At 45.6% G+C, this 23,569-nt stretch overlaps 1 protein-coding gene across 1 annotated transcript in view; it reads left to right on the top strand.

Moving 5' to 3' along the window:
• Positions 1–4,578: 4,578 nt before the first annotated feature.
• Positions 4,579–23,569, top strand: part of WDHD1 (WD repeat and HMG-box DNA binding protein 1) — a 47,303-nt gene continuing 28,312 nt past the window's right edge. The window contains 12 exon segments of the mRNA XM_075613778.1: positions 4,579–4,895; positions 6,805–6,954; positions 8,329–8,440; positions 10,675–10,826; positions 13,242–13,353; positions 15,011–15,061; positions 16,053–16,148; positions 17,887–17,979; positions 19,203–19,309; positions 20,346–20,487; positions 21,842–22,019; positions 22,900–23,102. Of these exon segments, the coding sequence (XP_075469893.1) occupies positions 6,878–6,954; positions 8,329–8,440; positions 10,675–10,826; positions 13,242–13,353; positions 15,011–15,061; positions 16,053–16,148; positions 17,887–17,979; positions 19,203–19,309; positions 20,346–20,487; positions 21,842–22,019; positions 22,900–23,102 (1,323 nt within the window). The 5' untranslated portion in view covers positions 4,579–4,895; positions 6,805–6,877.

The following is a 23,569-nucleotide window of genomic DNA, read 5'->3' as shown; positions in this document are numbered from 1 at the left end:
ACAGGTGGCTCAATTCTAACCGAGTCACCTGTGCTGATGCAGGGATATCCTGAAAAACTGACCAGTTGGTGGCGCTTGAGACCTGGAGTTGGCCGCCCCTGCTCTAAGTTCTACAACCGGGTCAGTTCTTTCAGAACCCCGCTGGGCACAGGAATGGGGAAACATTCAGGTTAGGAAAGTAATCGTACACAGTAGTATATAAAACAATGGAGCAGACAGCAGTACACTAGTACATAGCTTCAAAGAAACTGTAAAAGGTTCAGGTGCCCGGGAATAGTGTCCTGTCCCTACCAGTCGCAATATAATGATGAAAAGAATGGCTTCCCGGCACTCTCAACTAATGAAGGGAAAAGTCCATTATGGTTAAAAAAAAAAAATGACGTTTATTAAAAAAAAAAAAAAAAGACGAAGAATTACAAAACATACTTATAATAATCAGAAATATATAATACATATGGAGAATTCTCATCAGCCAATTGAAAAATGCAATGTCCATGAAAGATAGAGAATAAACAGCTCATGAGTCCAAAGTACTGAGTACGAAAGAAAGGGCCCTAATGTCAAAGTACAGCCAGCAACCTATATTACATAAAGTGTGAGCTCTACAGCAAGGGGGCTCAACTTCAGTCCTAAGCTTTCTCCCCCCCCCCCCCCAACAGGTCAGGTTTTTAGGATATCCCAGCTTCAGCACAGGTGGTTCAATCACAGCTTCTGATTGAGCCACTTGTGCTGAGCAAGGGATGGATTGAGCCACCTGTGCTGAAGCAGGGGACTGGAGTTTAGCACCCCTGGTCTAATCTAAGGTACAAAATGATAGTTACAGACAGAGGCACAGGAGGTCATACGTAAGTGAAATACTTATCATAAACTCAACACCCCCAAAAACTAGAGAGGGGGCAAAGAACTAAAGGGGAAAAATACATAAAAAGGTGGAATAAGTGCTTTAAGGCCACTAAAAGACCAATCAACAACCCATTGCACAATCCAAATATTCACCATCTTTTGCGTCTGGCAGATAAATCAAAATTTGTTTTCAACACCATCACACCAGCTGGTATTTTTGTCTTTTGTTGATGTAAAAACTAGTATAACAATAATTCCCTACAATGTGACATTTTTTTTCAAAGCAAATGCAGCCACGCTGAACTAATGATGTCTCTTTATTGAATACATTTCTATTAGGTGGCTTAGTATGCCCAGGGGCGTGTATGCAATGCGGTGAGGCTCAAGGTGGCAAAATATTTATCCAGATACACATAATAGACGCAATTACATCATTTCGCTGTGTGGATACAAAACAAAAGAGAGATGATCTCCAAGCCATTCTAGAACTGTCTGGTTAGGAGAGTTTACAATCTGATTGAGTGTGAGTGTGCCATACCTGCCCACTAACTCCTGGTCAACAGAGTGATGATGATTCAATCCTGGTTTTAAATTCCCATGTGTTGATCTGTTTGCAACGATGGTATAATGGTGCAAGATCTGAAGGTCGGCCTGGATCACTGTGTTGACCTGGAGTTAGCTGGCTGTTGTGGTGTAGATGTAGTGGGGAATTGTTAATGTAGTGTTGCAAGATGCCTATGGAACAAGGTTTTCCAACCTGTGATACAAGAACAGGAGTGACCATCTCCAGTCCGCAAGAGCCACCCAACGGTCAGGTTTTTAAGGATATCCCTGCTTCCGCACAGGTGGCTCAGTCAATGACTGGGCCACTGGTTGGGCCACCTGTGCTGAAGCAGGGATATCCTTAAAACCTTACCAGTTGGTGGCCCTTGAGGACTGGAGTTGGCCGCTCCTGTTCTAGATGAAGCCTTGAAAAGCCATATCTTAACTGCTTCATTGCCATAGAGGCCTGCAAGTCATTGTGATATAGTTTTGATTGCAAGCTCCTGGGCAGCGAACGGGTGATGTGCTTTGTATTTTTGTCATACAGAACATCCATCAGATTCTGAATACGTTCTAAAATAAACTGTAAAGATGTACCTAAGATAAGGTACAGAAAGATCCCTGATGGTGTCGCACTGCGGACCTTTGTATTATAATACGGTCAGAGGTAGAAATGAATTACTGTGGATAAAATCAATTTTATTAATATAGTAGGTGTAGTTAAAAGTGACATATAACCGGGTCAGGGTATATATCTGAATATTGAAGTGCCTCAGTTTAACTGGTCAGACAGTAACGAGGACGTGTGATCGGAGCAAACTCTCCTGTGAATTACCAGTGTGGAGAGTGGCGGGGTACTCATACAGTAAGCTGCATATCTCTCATAGGAGTACGCAGGTACTGACGTTGAAGTTAATTTCTTATGTTTGACGGCGCGCGCGTCACAATAATTCCCAAGTACACTTCTTTTGGCTGTCTAGTGAAGGAGATAACGGTAAATCGCTGGGGTTAATCTTAACCCTTGGTGTGTTGGGCTGATAGTGCCTCTCTGTGTCTCCGTAGCAGTGTACAGTGATAAGTATTCAGTCGTATAAACACTGTGGTGTGTCTATAGAGGTATACTAATCTGTCTTAGAGGAGACAAGGGTAAAAGGGTAAGGATTGGTTGACATTTAGTGAATGATCCCCCAAATGTCTCTGTTTCTTCTAGAATTGTACCAGAGTGCTGTGGCTTAGGTTTTTAGATCCCCCTGAATGTATGCTCCGTTAGGTCTGTCTGACTGCTCATGTTCCGCAGTTTGTAAGCAAATGTCCTGTTTACTCTTGCCAGAAAACGGGGGTAGGCTGGAGTCGGGGTGAGTATACTTATTCCAGTAAGTGGATATTGTATACAATGTTATAGGGCTATGAGCCAGGTGATTATTTAACTTGTCTCCTAAATCTAGCGTGTCGGGCTGAGCATGTGTGACACTGGTTAAGCAAAAATTGTGTTTTTCTTCTCTCAGGGAGAGAGGTAGACGTGAAGCAGGGTGAGTATATAAGGATAGAATAATTCTTTAGGGGTGTGGTTCTCTATAAATTCACCAAATATACGTGCCTCTAAACACTGTGTTGTCAGTATTTCTGCTAGTATATATCTTTCTGTACCCTATCTTAGGTACATCTTTAGGCTGCATCCATAGATGGACCAGCCGTGCTGAGGCGTGCGGACGCTCCGCGCTGAGCCCCTGCATCCTCAATGAGGATGCCTTGAGAGGGGGCTCACGCGAGCGTCCGCAGGCGTGCGGAGGCTTTGGAGTTTTCAGCCGAGCGCCAAGCTGTTTTTCAGCGCGCTGTCGGCTGAAAACCTCCAATCAGCCTGAAGCAGCGTGAACGTCACGGCGCCGTGACATTGACGTCAGTGCGTCGCGGGCGATTGGCCCAGCGACGTCACTGCCCCGCCTCCAACCACCTCCCCCCGGCTCCCTTCGCGCACGCTGGCTCAGCGTTAGCGCGCCTCCGCTCTCCCCACACCTCTATGGCCCGGGCCTTACAGTTTATACCGCTACTCTCCCAGGCAGCACGCATATACCACCAAGGGGTTCTGAGCAAGGTCTCTCTGTACGTTCTAAAATATATAGAGTTGGCCACTCCGGTACTTGGACCACGGCCTGTGATACAATATACAGTCCTTTTACGTTTTGCCGCATCAATGACCCTTATTCGACATGCTATGAAAGCCGTCTTCCCCTTGTTAAGGAAGTTTTAAGCTCCGTTGGATAGAGGCAACACAAGGAAGCATAACATTTAAACTAAATAGAATTAACGAAAACAAATGGAATACAAGAGCATCTAGACATGATATAGGTATGGACGAAAAAGGACAGATTATAGAGGCCATACTTATTTTTAATGTTTCATTTTTATTTGACTACGTTTTCAGACATTTACTGTAGAATAAAAAATAATCAGAATTTGTTTCATGAGTTCCCAGGACTCAGTCATTTCAGCAAACTTCAGGGGCGATGACGTCTGTTTTAGCAGATTCCTTAGTTTGAAAGACACGGTGTCGGCTCACGGACTTGTAGCTCAAGTTGCCTCATATACTTCAATGGAGTTGCAGTGACAATAATCTTTTTATTTATTTTTCCATTAAAATACAATTTTCTCTGAACCCTTAAATCTCACATCTTTAGCCGGTTCCTTGGCGGGTGACATCATGCACATATTTGCAGAATATTAGTGGTATTTCCTCACACACTATTAACAAGCGCCGCTGCTGCTGCTGCTCCCCCCCCAAAAAATGTTTTTAATACAAGGCACTGCTGAGGTGACCATGGGAGAATTTATTAGAAGCGGAATGGTTCTTTGACGGTTTAATGGTTAGGCAGGTGGAGACCTTCTGACAGCTGAGCCACTCCCCTCACATTATCAAAACCATCATTGTGGCTCCCCAACAGGTCAGGTTTTCAGAATATCCCAGCTTCCGCACAGGTGACTCAATCAGTCCCTGCTTCAGACTGAGCCACCTGTGCTGAAGCAGGGACTGACTGAGCCACCTGTGCTGAAGCTGGAATATACTGAAAACCTGACCTGTTGGAGGGCTTGAGGACTGGAGTTGTAACACCCATGAAATACAGCATATGCAGAAGGCGGGGTTCCACACCAGACCGAGGCGTGACACGCGTGACCCAGTTCCTGCTTCCGACTCCCTTTGCTCTGTGCAGGTCGCTGTGCTGGGGGATCCACTGCCCCCTGGTTACTAGTCTTATCTTTTACACAGTCCGATTGTTACAGGCCGCTGCCCTGCCCTGCCCGTGCCGCAGTATTTTATTCCGTGTTTATCTCTGGAGTAGTTCCCCAGCCTGCAGCTGCCGCCTGCTCATTTTCCCGCCAAGCGCTGCAACTTTTACCCGCGAAAATTTAAAGCGCGCGGCGTCTCCCCGAGCTGAGACCGCGACCGCGCTTCCAGCCACTCACTCTGTCTCGCCAGGACTCCCGGCAGTCTCCCCCAGGACTGCCTCCTCCAGGTATGCATAGAGGATGTGAGTAGGGGGCCATTCACCGTTACACTAGGCATTGCCTTGCACCAAGCACAAGTACAAATATACTTTACATTAGAGCACTGCAGGCATTGATCCCTTTTGCACAACGTGAGATGGTTTATATCTGGGAGTAATTACTTTTGATGCCCTCTGACAGCGGTTTCCAACCTTTTTTGGTTAAGGAACCATAAGTGAAATTCTGTGGAACCCCCAACCCTCTCTAAGGCCGAGTCCATAGAAGGACAGGCCGCGCTGAGCTGTGCGGACGCTCCGCGCTGGGCCCCTGCATCCTCAATGAGGATGCCTTGAGAGGGGGCTCACGCGAGCGTCCACAGGCGTGCTGAGGAGTTGGATTTTTCAGCCGGCAGCCAAGCTGTTTTTCAGCGCGCTGTCGGCTGAAAACATCCAATCAGCGCGGATCAGCGTCAACGTCACGGCGCCGTGACGTTGACGTTGGTGCGTCGCGAGCGATTGGCCCAGCGACGTCACTGCCCCGCCTCCCTCAGTCTCCCCCCGCCTCCGATCGCGCCCGCTTGCTCGCCTGCATGGGCATGAAACCGCGCAGATTTCAGCAGGCGAGCGTCAGCGCGGCTCCGAACGCCTCACCCCTCTATGGCCCCAGCCTAAGGCCAAGTCCCGGCTAGCGCTGAGCGGGCGGCGCTTGTGGAGGAGACTTGCATATATAGATATATGCAAGTCCCCGCTCACCTCGGTGCGCGCGGCACTCGTGTGCACACGCTCAGTCGCGATTGGTGCTTACATAAACAAAAAATCTATACTTACCGCGCGCTCAGCTGGCCCGCAATGCCCCCCTCCCCCGCGTACAATGGGACACCCTGCGCTCATGCTCGGAGCGCTCCAACAAGCATGAGCACACTCAGCGCCAGCGGGGACTTGGCCTAATAGTGTGTCTGATACCAGATCCATTGTAAGGAACCCCAACCCTCTAATAGCGCGTCTGAGATCAGATGCATTGTAAGGAACCCCAACCCTCTCTAATAGCGTGTCTGAGATCAGATGCATTGTAAATTCTTCTGTTTGACAAATGACCAGACAACTGCAGGGAACCATTTAGGGATGCCTGGGGAACCCTGGTTGAAAAACACTGGTCTATGACTTGCTATGCAGGATAGAGTAATTCTGTGCTAGCCTAACCTTTTTTTGATACTACTTTTCATGTTTGTTGATTATTGGTTTAGATTAAAATGTTCTTTTTTTTTTTTTGCATAAATGTAACAGTTGATTCATTTTTGTGTGCCACTATTATACGTCTTTATAGATCCGGGGGCTCGTCAAACGTATTTAAAAAAAAAAAAGACTGGGATCTGCACCTCCCTAATCGGGTGTTTTACTAGTAACGTAACATGCACAGAGCGCGGAGTGAATGGAACTGTGACATTAAATCGAAGTAGATATTTGATGTATATTTTTATGTAGCCCCCACAGTGTACTCTGCGATTTACAGATACAGTCCAGGGAATTATAACACAATAAGTGCAACAAAGTCTGACCATGGAAAAGGAAATCCCTGCCCTGGAGAGCTTACAATCTAAGTTTTACTTGGATGCATGCAGATAGAACGTGTCTTACGACAGGCGGGCGCAAACTTAAGTGGCCCCCCCCCCCTCTTACCTTCTCTCCGGCATCTCCTCATCTCGGCGGTGTCTCGTTGTCATGGTAACACGTCACTATTTGTCATTATGAGGAGAAGCCGGAGAGAGGGTAAGACGCGATCAATTTAAATGTGGGGTACAGTGCGGGGCTCGATTTGGTGCCCCCTCCCACGCGCCAGTTCACGCTCCCCTCTTCTGGATCTCAGTTTGCCTCCCCAGTTATGTTATTGTCGCCAGATCTGCAGCGGTGCTTTAATGGTGTCTTTTATTTGATGTTTAAGGTTGACATATATGGTGTGTTGGTGCCTGACCTCTCCTCCAGGTGCTCGCCTGCTTGTTGCTGCGGTGTAGGAGATGCCGGCTATTAGAAAGCCCATGCGATATGGGCACCCGGAGGGTCATACAGATGTCTGTTTTGATGATAATGGAAGGTGAGTTATTCTTTGCGAGGAGACTTGCATATACATACACACACACACACACACCACACCCCCCCCCCCACCCCGCATTAACGTACGCAATGGGACCGGAGCATGTATGTAAAGCGAAAATGCACTTAAAGTGAAGCACTACCTTTTTCCCACTTATCGATGCATGTACTGTACGGCAATCGTCATATACAGTACGTGCGTAACTGATGTAAATAACGCATGTGTAGCAGGCTCTATAGTCTCCCCGCTTGCGCACAGCTTCGGTACAGGTAGGGAGCCGGTATTGCTGTTCAGAATGTGCTGATAGGCGCATGCGCGAGCTGCCATTTGCCTATTGGGTGATATGTCCTTACTCGCAAGTGTACTTAAAGCGGGGTATGCCTGTGTATATATGTGTCTGTGTCTGTGTGTATATATGTGTGTATGTGTGTCCACGCTCACGCTCTGCGCGGGCACACACTCACAGGCGCTCTGCGCTTACATAAACAAAATTTTCATACTTACTAGCACGCTCAACTTCTCTTGAATTGTCTCCCCCCCACCCCCCCGCGAGCGCTTGCGAAAATTTAAAGGACACCCGGCGCTCAGCGCCAGCGGGGACAAAGCCTTAGATGTCACATTTATTTCCAGGTGGGCTAGTTCTCACATTCAAAGCACCAGGGTCCTTAATGAACCACAACCTGTCCGGCATTTAACAGCTACAGTACCATCCTGTATTGTATCTTTCCTTGTGTTTTGGACTCCTTTATAATCTTAAATGTTCGTTTGTTTTGTTTTATTTTTGTAACTGACGCGCCTTCAGCCCCATTGGGAGAAAAGCGCTGTATAAATACAATTGTTTATTAATAGTTAAACGTCTTTTTTAACGTAGATTTCTGCACAGTTTCTCATGCAAACTTACATCAAGAGCGGTTCTACCCTCAGGGAGAGGGCGCCCTAGCCTGACACTAGCACCATTGCCTCTTAAAAGATTCCATGCATGACATATGGCAGCGGTGCGCACATTTTTTTCGTCTGCTCCCCTTCTCCCTGTCCCTCCCCCCCGCTCACACCCCGCATACCTTTTCTCCACCGGTTTCCGAGGTCATGACGCAACGTCATGTCACGATGCTTCGCCAGAAGCCGCCCGAGACAATGTAAAGTAGTTGGCGGTCTCATTCGCTCCCCTTACATTTAATTTAATTGTTTGTGGGGAAGAGCGCAGGGCGTCTGTAAGTGCCGTTCGCGCCCCCCCCCTCCCCCAGAAAATGTTGCACACCCCACGTATATGGTATAATAATAGTGTGACACCAAGTACGACCAGCCTCTAAACTACATTGTGCCCTTTTTATTGGAAGCAGAAGGTCAGTAGCTTTAATCCCATGTATTTTTCAGCTGCCTGGTGACCTGTGGCAGTGACGGAGACGTACGGATATGGGAAAGTTTAGATGATGATGATCCCAAATCGATTAATGTTGGAGAAAAAGCTTATTCTTTTGCCTTAAAGGTAAACAATTGTTTTCTGTTGTCGGCTCACTAGACCTGCCCTCCAATCAATGTTTTATTTCCATATCTCGTTTAGATTTCACTAAATTAAATGATGATTTAAGCTGATTGTCTGAAGCCGGCCCATCGGGGGGAACAGGAATCCCTTTGGTCTCTTTAGGGACTGAATGGGAAAAGGATAAACCAGATAAACAAAATAATAAAGAGGACCTGTTATTTGGTGCAGTGTAAAATAAACATGCACTAAATAAGGAGGGTGATAGTAAAATAATCTTAATGGGGGGATACCGAGCAGATGTCTAGGTGTAGTACAACTTTTCCTGGATTATATCATCGTTCTCCTAGTTGTCGAATCAAGTTCTCACATCTCATATTCGTACCTTAATCAGGAGCCCGGTAAAGGTTAGCCAGGTGACCTGATATTCCTAGTTACATATCCTTTTTGTGTACCAGTTCCAGACTGCAAGTGCTTGGTCTGATGTCTTAATGCTGGTTTCATCCAGATGTGTCTCTGCTTCCCAAATAGTGCCCATCGCTTTTTGTTTAAGGGGCTATCGGATGAAACGTCCCGTAACCAGTAAAACTTGCAACACTTCGGAGTATATTCCTCACACTGCTTGCCGTATACTCCTTCCCACCAGTTGTTCTCCTTTGCATCTCTTGCGTATCCTTTTAAAGCGCTGCGTGTTTTATTGGCGCCATAAAAATAAGATAATCGGAGTTCCAGGTCTCGTGCGCTCCCCCGACATATAATTTAAATGTTTGTGGGGAAGAGCGCAGGGCGTCTGTAAGTGACAGTCCCCCCCCCCCCGCCCCCAGAAATGTTGCGCACCCCACGTATATGGTATAATATTCAGAATCTCAGTAGCGGTGCTGGTGAAAGGGTGGACCCGGCGCTAGAATGTTTTTGGGGGTCCCCTCCCCACTTACCCACCTCCCCTCTTGTCTAGATGAGCAGCGCGCGTTTTTAGTGCTCAGCTGTGATTAACTATCTGCCGGGCCCTGAAAAATGTCGCCCCGGCACTCTTAGCTCGAGCATCGAGTGGACTGCCAGAGTCCGTTAAGGTCGTGACCCTGCGCCTGCTGCACAAATGTGTGATTGCAGGGGCGGAATGGCTCTTGTTTTATGTATTTTTTTATTTTTTAAGTAAGTGTGTTTGCAAATTAAGGCCACCACCCTTTGTGTTATAAAGTATTTTCTGATTTGTCTTCCAACCATTTAAAGAGGCAATCCAAGCGGGCGATTGTTTTTATTTATTGCAAATTATTTTTAATAACAGGATTGGGGGGGGGGCTTTGGAGCTGAATCTCATTAATTTTGGCTCCGGGGACCCCCTACTTCCTGAGATTACTGACCTTCGTGCCAGTAGCTGCTCTGCCCGGGCTGCAGGGTTGATGAAATGGAGTTGTAAAGCTCCCGCGCCATGTGGGCCAATCGGAAGCTGTGACATCCGGTGCGGCTTCCTATTGGCCCGTGTGAAGTGGGGGCTTTAAACTTGGCAGAGAACTGGCACCCCCTTACGGAGGAGGTAAGTATCTCGGGAAGCAGGGGGCCCTCAGAGCTGAAATTAATGGGGTTCAGCTCCGGAGACCCCCTGCTTCAATCCTATGTTAAAAAATAAATAAAAGCATGAATTGCTCCTTTTTTTAAATCTTCTAACGGAAACTGCGAGTTGCTATTCCCATAATGGTAGAACTAGTGGTGTTTTTCTAAAAGGAGCTTTCGGTATCTAAAGTGAGTGGGGACTCTCCACATTCACGCACTGTGTTCCCTGCTCATCTCCACGTTCGCGCACTGTTCCCTGCTCATCTCCACGTTCACGCACTGTGTTCCCTGCTCATCTCCACATTCACGCACTGTGTTCCCTGCTCATCTCCACATTCACGCACTGTGTTCCCTGCTCATCTCCACGTTCACGCACTGTGTTCCCAGCTCATCTCCACGTTCGCGCACTGTTCCCTGCTCATCTCCACGTTCGCGCACTGTTCCCTGCTCATCTCCACGTTCGCGCTCTGTTCCCTGCTCATCTCCACGTTCGCGCACTGTTCCCTGCTCATCTCCACGTTCACGCACTGTGTTCCCTGCTCATCTCCACGTTCACGCACTGTGTTCCCTGCTCATCTCCACAATCCTGCTATTTTTGTTTAGCTGGGAGACGCGTGGAAGCATTGTGAACAAATACATTGCATTGGTAATTTACTGAAGGTGTCCTTGTGTTTTCATGCCTGTTGTAGAATGGGAAACTGGTTACAGCCCCGTCTAACAACACGATCCAGATGCATACATTTCCCGATGGAGCCCCGGACGGAATCCTGACCCGGTTCACCACCAGCGCTAATCACGTTGTCTTCAACACCGATGGCACCAAAATAGCTGCAGGTTCAGGGTAAGTATTACTTCCTGGTATAACATTATATAAATGTAACCCTCCTGTCCTAGCTCTAAAGGAGTTTACTTTGAGTTGGGAAAAAAATAAATATATTTTATTTGCAGCTGAGGAGCTGCATATGCTTAGTCTCTCTAGCCATAGACTGACTGCATCCTGGCTAAATGTGCGCAACTGCTGTCTAGACAGTAATGCCGTGTCTCACACTGGTTCTGACAGCATTTGGGTCTACTGTTCTGCTTGTTGGTTTAGTTTGGGTTACCATACCCTTAGCCATCCATGCTAACGTGCTAGCCATCCAGGCTTTTTTTTTTTTAGACATTCTACTTGTTCTCATTGTCTGGTCCTCATATTTTTTTTTTTTTTTAAATGCATATCCATTAAATCTGATTTTGAACAACATCATATCAACGCCAATATCTGGACCTCCGTTCCGATTACCACATCTTCTCATTTGTGACAGTTATATACATAGTAATTGTTTTCCCCTCACAATCACTGAGTGCGTGCTATAGGGACCTTGTCCGCTCGGAGTGTCTCCTCCGCCCGGGTGTTTCTGTTTTTTGGTGTTCAGTTTAGTTTCCCTAGTGCACCTGCTTGTTGTTTGACCTTCGGTCATTATAGGTAGAGTGGGTATCTTCTTGTGAGATCCCTATAACATTGCGTTACCATATATCGGGGTTTTGTCCCAGAGCGATCACTAGCGCAGGAAGATGAGAAATCACGTGTTTGGTCCAAAACACACCTCTGTTGAAATCTGATTTTCATTAACTGTGCTCAGACTTGTATCCTATTTCCCCCCCCTTGAAACAACATAAGCCCACCCCTGTCGTAAATCAGCTGCGAGATCGACCGTTTTATGAAAGAGTAAAAAACTAAATTCTTCCCAGGGACGTTTTGAGTTTTGCCTCAGTATATAAACGCACTCATAACTTCCCTTTTCTAATACTGGGACACATGCGCTACATCAGTAGATTGAGGCGGTTACGACTGACTCAACGAGACTAAGTAGGACCGCCTTCATCCTAAATTTGAGGGACACTTGGATATCTGTCCTTGGCACCTCTTACCCCATGCAGTGTGTGGTCTCGTTGCATGCCACTCAGTGCTACGAACACGTAACTCTTAGTATGTACAGTAGATGACAGCACATGATTATTCTCATTTGTAATAAAGCCCTCCAACAAAAGCATATCCTGTGTGTCACCTCTCTGGAACGCGCCAACAATTATTCGCAAACGTTTGGATTTCTTTGAGGCTGACGGCGTCATCTCTGGTTAGCGTTTATGACCTTCTACGCAACATATGTCAGCTTGAGTGGACTTTCAGTTACAGCCCCCCCCCCTGCAATGAATTACTCTTTGAAGACCAGCAGACCCAGGAAATGTCTTGACCTGTAATAATAAACCCGATACATTGTATTTTTTAAACTGCAACTGTTTGCACCATTAACCCCTGAAGCACGAGATCGATTAAAATACATATCATGATCTTATCATGCCTCCCTTCTATCTCCCTATAGTGACGTCACAAGACATACAAAGGAGAGGTTTCCCTTTCTGCATGGTCACCCCACACAGTTAACCCATTAATTTAGGTAGCCCCTTCTTTTGGGGACTAATAAAATAAGTAAAAGAAGCCCTGTGAGATAAATCATTGAATTCCTAAGATCATGAAAACATTTATGAAATGGGAATACCAAAAGGCCATCTTTACAGCAGCTGGCCACTGCCACAAGCCATTCTTTAAAGGTCTGCGCCCCACCCAAAAAGAAGAAAATAAATGACCTATCTGGAAAGTGAGCAGATTACAACTCTTATTTAAATTATTTGACATTTTCTTTAGGCTGCAAGTCTGCAGTATTATTTACATTACACCCTCTGCTGCGTGTTCTCCCCGGCAGCACCCAGGCAGCGAGCCCTGAGCGGCTTTCCATGGAGCTCTGGATAAGGGAGCTTCTCCGATGAGGCCGTTTAAAAAGTCAAATGACGTCCCAAAGTGGGAGGGAAGTATACGTGTTCTGGGCTTGCATTTCAGAAATAATATACACCATTTAAAAACCAGCGAGCAGGGGAAAGGCTGACCCCTTGTCATACAGTATGGAGAATGAATCATTTAACAACAAACATGAGCAGGTGGAACGGCACCAATTAAAATAATTAATATAAGAGCTGTAATAAGGGTTCAAAGAGAGGTTGTAAAATGCTATTGGGACAATTTAGACCTGTAATACACAGCTGTAACCTCATTTTGTTGTTTATTCTCATAGCCGCCTCTGTAAAGGTTTAGAATAAAAACTAAATGAACTTTCCTCTAAATTGGAAGCTCTGGGTTCTTGATGCGGGTTCCTTGTTATAATCTCAGCACACTATCATTAAATGGCATTTTAGGTTATTAATCTTCTTTCTTTTATAGGGATTTCTTGGTGAAAGTTGTGCAGGTGGATGATAGCAGTCAGCAGAAAACCATGCGAGGACACGATGCCCCCGTGTTAAGCGTTTCATTTGACCCCAAAGATGTCTATCTGGTACTAATTATTAATATAATTCATTTTTTTTCTATATTTAACAATAAGTGTCTAATAGCACCACTTGAGCAGGTTTTGTTAATCTGAAACCAGTGTCGATGCATTTTTCTCTGTATAGTGCCGAGGTGCTTTAAAAAAAAAAAAAAACAAACATTTTTTTTTTTTATCATATTACAAATAATAATACTGTTAATCAAGAAAGTAATAGCAGTAGTAAGCAACAATACAAGGGTATACAGAAGAGCTTAGATCCCCAAATTCTTATTAAAAATTAAATAAGGAATACTTTGACTAATATTGGAGATACATTGCATTGTATTTCAACTGATTGTGGATATAGAAGAAAATAAAAATAAGAGAAGGGGGGGGGTTATTTGCCACTACTTCCACCAGTCCCCTGAGCCCTTTATAATCGCACCATTGCAACCTTTCTAGCCGCCAGTCTAGCAGGAGGGTCTTCCTGGTGTGCGAAGGGGTTTTAACACAATGAGGCCTGTGTACTACGCTTCACAATTGGAAACTTTGCAGTTACAATAACTTGCACGAACAATTCTGTTCCGCATTATTTCGCCTGTGTACTAACCTTTTATTGCTTTCGCAATTTAAGTGTCAAAAATCGTTTTTTTTTCCCCCGGCAAAACAAATGGGACGCACAGATGTGAACAGTAATGTACTTTAAAAAGATAAATGTCATTGTAAATAGTTGAACCTGCGTCAAAATAATCGAATGTGAACACGGCGTAAATTCCAAGTCGTCTGTTTATGTTGGCGCAGAATTTGAAGTGCTTCAGTTATGTATCGGATTACTTTTTTTTTGACGCAACATTTTGTTAATGTATATCTTTTTACAGTATGGCTTTTATAAAATATGGGAAACTAGTAACTGATATTCACAAATTAAAAATAAATAAATAAAAATACCCAATTCTGATATTTTAAATTGTATGCGATGCAATAAGTCATCAGACCGTGAACTATGCATCGTGGGTAAGAAGTGACACAACGGCTTTGATAGCACAACCCTTGAGGGCTGGAGTTGGCCACTCCTGGGTTACCCAAATGAAGGTTTATGCCGAGATAGATTTGCTCTATGGGATGCAAGTTGTTGACCCAGAACTGAGAACACTGATTGGATGCATTGCAGGTTGAATGGGGGTAAATATCTATATATCTCGAACATGGTCGGCAAAGTTCAGGCATAAAGTTTAAGGACACTCACTTTAAGTACACTCGCGAGTAAGTACATATCGCCCAATAGGCAAACAGCAGCTTACGCATGCGCCTGTCAGCACGTCCTGAACAGCAATACCGGCTCCCTACCTGTACCGAAGCTGTGCGCAAGCGGGGAGACTATAGAGCCTGTTACACATGCGTTATTTACATCAGTTATGCACGTATATAACGATTGCAGTACAGTACAGTACATGCATCGATAAGTGGGGGAAAAGGTAGTGCTTCACTTTAAGTACATTTTCGCTTTACATTCATGCCCCGGTCCCATTGCGTACGTTAATGCGGGGTATGCCTGTATTTAACTTCCAAAGTTTTTAAAACGATGACAAACAATGCAGTGGTGGGTGCCTCATTAGGACAGAAGGATTTCAAATAAAATCCTTATTTTTTTTTTCTTTCCCCCCCCCTCCCCCCCCCCCCGAAGGCTTCGGCAAGTTGTGATGGATCAGTGAGAATTTGGAAAATCGCAGATCAGGTAAGGACCGTGAACGCTCGGAGAGGCCATGGAGCACGATGGTGGTCTGAAAAGCAGAATATATTTGCAGCTTGTACAAAATGAAGACACCACATTGATCAGGGATTATTGATGCCAATGTCTGTTGTTTTCCTGCATTCTAGCTGTTTGTTTAAGTTGATTGTTATTACTACAGCGTACAAATAAAGCAGACATTTTAGTTAAAGCTGTGGTTCTACTTACCCATATTTTTTATTTTTAAGATTGGGTATAAAGCCGGGGATGTGTCTGGAGCCAACTGCATACATTTCTGTTCCCTTGACCCACTGGTTCCTGAAATGCATACCTCTGTAGGTGCCCCCAGTACCACTCCATGCCGGGGAAACAAAATGGAGTTGTAAAACTTTTGCGGCATGCGGGCCAATAGGAACATGCAACGTCATCCGCGGCAGCTTCCTATTTGCCGTGGGAGATTCAAGAACCAGGCAGCTCTTACGGAGGCATGTATATTGAGAAGCAGGGGGTCCCAGAGCTGACATTTTTGTTACGTTGTATACGGTGTGACAATATATCAATTACGGTTATAGACCAACAAATTACTATTTCACACTTAGAAATGAGGGAGAGGTTTTAGAAATAAAGGAGGGAGGGAGGAGGGGGTATGGTACCTTATATCGAACCTACAAGTAGTTGATTTGTTACACGCTTTCCAACCCCTCTGGGGCAGGGTTACCTGAGGAAGGACCCTGAGGTGCTAAAGCGTGTAACACATCAACAACTTGTATGTTCAATAAACTGTTTCATACCCCCTCCTCCCTCTCCCTCCGTTGTTACTACGTGGAAGAAAGGAACACGGCCCACCACATGCAGTTTTCTTTCCTAAACAAAGACCGTCATTAAGTGAAACGTTTTTGTAGAAACTCCAAAAGTTTGAATCCTTTTTTTTGTGAAAGCCGAGTTGTTCTCAGAAATAAGTGGGGAGAGGAGTAACCTTGTTCTCTGCTTGTGTTAGACTTGTGAAGCGAACTTGCCCCTGCTACAGAAATGCAATGATGTGATCAGCGCCAAGTCCATTTGTAGGCTGAACTGGCAACCGCCAGGTGGAAAGGTGAGATGCCAATTCTTGTGTAACCGCACTGGCCCCCTCCACCCTGTGTTACCATAGGGATTTCTGATGTCCTGGGAGAGTATTTAGGTTAGGTTCCTGGAGGATACGTGGGGAAGAGCTTCGGGGAGAGATGGGGATAGACCCATAAAGTAGTAGAACAGAACAGACCCTCCTTTTTATTATGTTGTATAGAGGGCCAGTGCCTTTGTAAGTTGGGATCCCAGAAGAAGGCTAATGGAATCCAGCAGGTCTCAAAGACCGGAAAGAGGGCTGTCGGCGGATCGGCTCTAACTGCGGATCCACATTAATATTCCTCAGCAGTCTGTATGGAAGTGGCAGTTACCAAACAGACCAAAGGCATTGGGTCATTGAAGAAGGACCCGCCAGGATCTACGTAATGGGCCTGGTGTAACCGGGGTTATACCGATTTTTATTCTGAAGCAACAAAGGGGGGGCCGGGTCCCACACCAGTAGAGCAACTAAGTCAGCGCGCCTCCATTTGAGTGTTAAGAGTGGGCACTTGGGGAAGTGCCGTATATTTGTGTAGAACTACTAGAAACCCGGTACAAAGTTGTTGCACGTGTGGAATATCCCTGTGCCTGGGGACATGAGTAAAGAACTGTACTATAAAAGTTCCCGGCGAACATTATTTCTATCCTTGCTACATCATCGTCCAGCCGTCTGAATCCAGCACCCCGAGTCACGGTAACCCACGCCGCCTAGCCAGCACTGTGCAACCATGTCATTTCCCTATATAATTTCGGCTATTCTGTGGCAAGAAAAGCTGGGTTTTAAAATGAACTGACACGCACTGTGTCTCTGGGCACAGGGATCGCGTGCGGGGTGTTCATTGCACCCAGTCAGGCGCCAACTCTAATTGAAGCCAATAGGAGTTGACGCTGGAACGGATGCGTTAACATGTACTGGCACTTGATGCCTTTCTCATCACTTTGCCCCCCCCCACCCCCCTGCCCTTTCTCTTATCCCCTTTCCTCCCCCGGCCCTTTCTCTTTCCTCCCCCCCTTCCCTAAATTGTATAATTTATAAATTATTTTATATAATAATTTATAAATTATAAAATAGTTTATAACTTTTATACCACATCATACAAGAATCAAACCCAAGACCTTTCGTATGCTAGTACCAATTCTCTACCTGCAAGCCACAGGGTTTGTGTGAGGTCACAGACTCTAAAAACAAACTTAGCATATAGTACCACTGTGCTGTCGATGTTAAGTATATTTACAGAGTCTGCTTCATCACACCAATCCTTTGGCGTAGCAGGTAGGGAATTGCTACTTGTATATGAAAGGTCCTGCATGTGTATTATATCAAATGTATTCCCACATGGTGTAGGGGTGTGTGTGTCTGTTGGCAATAAAGCATTGCATATATAAAAAAAAAAAAAAAAAAAAATATATCCCGTGTGTTGTGACCCTCATCTGCACTCGAAAGTCTACGTAAGTGGCGCGCACATGGACGAATCCTGAATCAGGGAGAGCTGCAGAGAGATGTAGATGCTGGTAAGTCCTAACGCGGCAAAATGTTATAATGCGGTCTCCTTCTGTGGACCCCCAGGACCGCGTTATAACAGGGTTCAGCTGTACTTTGAAATGCCTATTTTACTTACCCGATTCCAAACAATGGTTTCAGATATGTTCATTTTAATTCATCTAATAAATGTATTTATTGTACACCTTTTCCCCTCCTAATCAATTCCCTTTCTTCAATGTAACAGTTACTGGCAGTCCCAGTAGAGAAAACTGTCCATGTTTATGAGAGAGACACTTGGCGGAAAAGTTTTACCCTCGCGAACGATTTCATAAGCCAGGTAAAGACCACAGAACGGTTCTAATTCATGTGTAACTGGGATTCCGTCAGTTTCCAGTTTACACCTCGCCCGGCTTTCTCCCGATATGTCACCCGCATTTCCTTCAGGTCTCCGAACCAGAAGAGGCAGGTCATTCTCATTCTCATCACACGGCAAGCATGTAGTCAAATTAAGTGACATCCCTCCGCAGGGTCCACACGCCGTGCTCCCAAACTGCAACGGGAAACGTATGGGACATTAATTCCAGGTGCCTGGTTTAAAAATGAAGTGCAGATTAATCACTGGGACACGCTGCTACCTTTTTTAGTTCATTTGCGTCCTGTACGATTAAAGATCATTGTACACTCGCAATACATGCAGTTTCAGGCTTTATAATGAGCGTTTTAAAGCGGGTGTTTTTTTTAAATGTTTTAGTTTTTTATTTTATTTATTTTACCCAAATCTTACATCTATAATGTATTTTTAAAGTTAGTTTTGTGGACTTGGTGAGCAGAGACTTGGAAGAGCGTTGATTTTACTCTGGCTGCTCCCTTTTGTGTGATGTCACTGTGTGTTCAGCAACTGCTCGTACAGTTGGAGTTCCCTCCCCCACACCACCATCTTCCCGTGACTTTAATGGTTATCTAACAATCACCGGCTGGGATTGGGATAAAGGAATGATTTCCCCATACAGAGGCACCGAAGGAATTCAGTTCCAATTTCTATTAAACAAACAAATGAGATCAAACCAACTTTTTCTATTAGAATTGTTATTCATTTTACTTGGACATTTAGTGTTTACAAAAGGTTCTTTTTTTCCCCTCTGGAAATGTGATAGTGTGTGATAGAGTGTGTGTGTGTGTGTGTGTGTGTGTGTGTGTACTGATGTCTCCTGTTGGATCCATCATGTCGTCAAGAATATAATGTCAGTGGTTTGTTTGAAGTCTGGTTTTGCGCTGTCATGAGTCAAGTGGTAATTATTATATTGTGACCTCTATAATTTTACACCTCGCTAAACTAAAACAATGCAGTTGGAGCTTTTGGCTAAATATGCATGTAACTTAATTGCTGCTAAAAGGTCTTGTGAATTATGGCCATAAACTAGGACTTGAGACATCTGTGCAAAATATGGGTAATTCACTTAATAGGGCTGTAAAAAAACCCAAAGAACTGTTTTACATCATTGCAGTGTAGCGATAAAGTGATATTGTGTGTCCTTGCCTAATCATTTTGATGATCCTCAGCCCCTGAATGTTGTGACGTGGTCTCCCTGTGGACAGTACCTAGTAGCTGGGAGTGTGGATGGCTGTATCGTGGTCTGGAACGTGGTAACCAAGGCTTGCGTGGAAAGGTAACTAAATCCGGTGTCGGGCAACTTTGGGCTGAAATTCCCCATTGGAACCACTTTGGCCGATTTTTATAAAATAAGCCAGTTGGATGCAAATGTTAAGTTCAGAAATGTTCTGCAGGGTTTAAAGGAGCAATTTCCCGTGATAGACCACCAAAGGGGTGCCGGTATCTCGGCAATGTTTAAAGGTCACGCAGGCCATTAGCTGTACCAGATGACGTTGCGGCTTCTTATTGGCCAGGAGGGCGCGGGCGCTTTGAAACCCCGCCATTACGTGAACCCTGCTAGCCGAGCACCTACCGGAACCCCCTACATGTCCGATCCAACCACTACAACTCACCGCCAGGGAGGTCGCCGGAGTAAAATTCGCTGCACCGCTCCTAGTCCCGTGGCCTCTGCTCCAACGGCGCGCGCACTGTCGGACCTGCGTCCACAGTACTAGGAGCTCAGACGTGCGGAGAGTTGTGGCGGCCGACTGCCGTCGGCACTTTAGTCACGGCCAATCGGCCGCTGCCACAGCTCCTAGACGGCATAGATAGCCCTTTGTCTGTGAAATCGGTATCGCAGAAAACGTTCAAGGACATTTGGCCGTGACCGTTTTGCCGCAACCGAATATCCGCCGGCATTTAGCCACCGCTTGCTGCCGGTGACCTCTCCACCGGTTGCTTTGCCGCCAATGGGGGCAATGTGAGGTTATCACCACCCGCCGCTTCTTCACATCATGATTGCAAGTAGAAATTTCTTGCACTGTGTTGTTTTTCACTCTTCTTTTGCTGCGGCAAAATCTGCGTTCCCCGACCTCCGAATATTCCTACTGACACGTGGCAGATTTTAAGCGCTTTCTAACAACCTTTTCGCCCCGAAAATTAAAATGAGAAGGATCGACACAAGCAAATTCTTGTAGTTCGATCTGCATTTGAGCCCGTAATCTTCACGCTTTTTATATCGCTTGTAACAATTCGACATGTTCATCTTTATAAAACGCTACAGACACGTCAACGTTGGCGATGGTTCGATTTGATTATTATTTTCCCCATAGGATCAAGCATGAGAAGAGCTACACAATCTGTGCCCTCTCCTGGCATCCGAGGATGGCTCAAGTTGCCTACACAGACAATGAGGGCAACCTGGGGCTGCTGGAAAATGTCTGCCATGGAGATGGGAAGCCAGCGGGTGGCAAGGTGAGCCCCGAATTGTACAGGGACAGGGTTAGGGTTGCTACATGGAGTTTAATTTCGGGACAGACAATGTGGTCCAGAAATCGGCACATTACTAAGCCCTTGGTTTCCAACCCTTCTCTCTCCTTTTTTTTTTTTTTTTTTTTTTGGGGGGGGGGTTAAGGAACCCTATGTGACATTCGGATGAACCCCCAACCCTCTCTAATAGCGCATCTGAGATCAGATGCATTGTAAGGAACCCCAACCCTCTCTAATAGCACGTCTGAGATCAGATGCATTGTAAGGAACCCCAACCCTCTCTAATAGCGCATCTGAGATCAGATGCATTGTAAGGAACCCCAACCCTCTCTAATAGCACGTCTGAGATCAGATGCATTGTAAGGAACCCCAACCCTCTCTAATAGCGCGTCTGAGATCAGATGCATTATAAGGAACCCCAACCCTCTCTAATAGCGCGTCTGAGATCAGATGCATTGTAAATTCTTCTGTATTTGGTAGAATTTTCAAATTACCTGAACATTGCAGGGAATTATTTAGGGAGGCCCGGGGAACCCTGGTTTAAAACCACTGTACTAAGCTTTGAAAATGATCGCTCATTCACACTCCATTTCGGGTGACCCTATAAAATGCTTTCTAGAGAATACGTGTTCGGAGTGAGGGAGTTTTAGTGCACCCCACATTAATGTTATGGGAACGTTATCCCACCCAGATTATATGCTGAATTGTATGTAAGGGAACGTTTGGAGACTAGTGCGTGTAAGTTGTCATTTCTAGCACTTGGCCTGCAGGGGGAGTAAGTTCACGTGGAGCGCATTGTGGAGTCTTGATTACAAGCTATTGAAATGCATCAATAACACGTGGGATTTCGGATGGCACATGGCGGTTGGAAAGGAAGATGCTGTACATATATGGACTCCTACGGATAGGCATGGGGCAGTAGTAACTCCATTTGTGTTATGGAGCTCAAAGGTGTGGTTCCGCCTAGGGGGGTGTTTTGTTTTTCCTCTGGGAAGCAGGGCATCTCCAGGGCTGAACCGCATTCATTTTAGTTCCAGCGACCCCCTGCTTCCCGAGATACGCCCGATGTTGCGCGCCCCCCCCCCCCCCGTTGGCATTCCCGGCTGGGTAAACAATATGGAGTTTTAAATCTCATTCAGGCACGATAGCCAATGGGAAGCCGCAACATCATCCAGCGCGGCTCCCTATTGGCTCACGTGCCACAGGAGATTTAAGAATCGTGGATTACCGGCAGCACCTATGGTGGCCAGGGGGGTAATTAAACCCATATGGGGTACTCTGCCTGCATCATATTAGATTCTTTACATTCCTCTCCTTAATGTCTGCTCCATGTCTCTAGGTCCCAAGTGCCACAACCAAGAATTACGATGAGCTGTTTGATGGGGACGATGATGAAGATTTTCTGAACGGAGACATGATTGATCACCAGGGGCTTGGTGCCAACGATGAAGATGCCGTGCAGGTGTCTGGACGCGCGAGGCACAGAGTGGCCATATTAGATGACGATAATACACTAGGTACAAAAACGTTGGTTCTGTCCTTAAGCTGTATATATTTGGGGTGATGCAGCTTTCTAGTGGCAGCCATTTTGTTTCCCCTGAGGGAGATATAAACCTGGTAACATCACCGGTACGTATCTCGGGAACCAGTTTGGTTCTTTCCATCCGGTAAAAATGAGTGGGTGGGCAATTACTTCATTTAAATAGAACAAGGTAACTAATTTCTTGGTCTACGTTTCATTAAGGAGCGTTTGGGGTTTCTCAGCAGGTGGAAAAGGACTGACGGGGGGGGGGATGCCATCCTTTTCTGCAGATACCTGTTTCTGCGTACACGTCGATTATTGTGCATTGGAAAATTCACCGACTCTGTCTGCGTGTGTGGCCACGTATAATTTAAGATGAAACCGAGAATACGTGGCACACCAAACACTAGAATAAAACAGCTGAGATACTTCTACCAACGCCAGGGAACCCGCAGATTTAAAAAAAAAAAAAAGAATTTAAGGGTTTGAGAGGTGTTGGGTTTCCAAAAACAAAATGTATTGAAGCCAAAAAGGGGACTCAATGTCTTGGACGTCCGTTGTGGCATAATGCCATTTCCTTAAATGCTGTACAGACGGGAGGAAACGTCGAGTCACCTTTTTGGCTTCAATACATTTTTGTTTTCCGCACGTATAACTTTAAACCAGCTGCCTTGTTCACCACCTGACCAGCCTGAAAGAGGCCCTTGAAGAACTCTTGCCATTGTCTTCCGGGGGTTCTTTTTTGAAATCAAAAATCTAATTCCCAGCCATTTTCACCCCTGTTCTATTCCAGTTTTCTTATCTGTGTTCCCCATACAAAAGGCGGGATGTTTCAGGTGTTCTCCTCCAGCATTACTCCTTTGTTTTTGTGCCAGACGTGCCATCCTTGAGGCCCAGCGGTAGTGAGAAGCCTGACAGGGGGGACGACGACAACGACGATGATGATCAGACTAGCGGCGTTCAGACATTTCCAGCTATTGCTTCTATGAAGCCTTCCTATAGCGGTCCCGTGCCAACCCCACGACAAAGACCGTTCCAGTCTGGGTCCACCCCATCTCACCTCATGCACCGTTTCATGGTAAATACGGCATCTTTACGGTGGTGTTCTCTTTTGAAGTTATGTTCCCTTTCAGACAAATATTGAATAAGTTGTCACTGAACGCATGTTCAAACAGAGGTTACATTAAATGAAGCTGCTGGCATGATGTTTTCACCTGTGCCATAATAACCTGCATTTTAACATCATGAGTCCATTTGTTGCACATTTATGCAAATGACGATCACAGAGCATATGTAGCAACCGATATTGGAGGCAAAAGTAAGAACATAGAGGTGCATCTTTTATATTTTACAATATAGGATCAGTGGTTTCCAACATTTTTTAGGTTAAGGAACACTTATTATATTGTGACATCCTGGGGAACCCCAACCCTCTCTAATAGTGCGTCTGAGATCCGATGCATTGTAAGGATCCCCAACCCTCTCTAATAGCGCGTCTGAGATCCGATGCATTGTAAGGATCCCCAACCCTCTCTAATAGCGCGT

The sequence above is a fragment of the Ascaphus truei genome, chromosome 9 (genome assembly GCF_040206685.1).
Source record: "Ascaphus truei isolate aAscTru1 chromosome 9, aAscTru1.hap1, whole genome shotgun sequence".
Lineage (NCBI taxonomy): Eukaryota > Metazoa > Chordata > Amphibia > Anura > Ascaphidae > Ascaphus > Ascaphus truei.
This window is presented reverse-complemented; position numbering and strand designations above follow the sequence as displayed.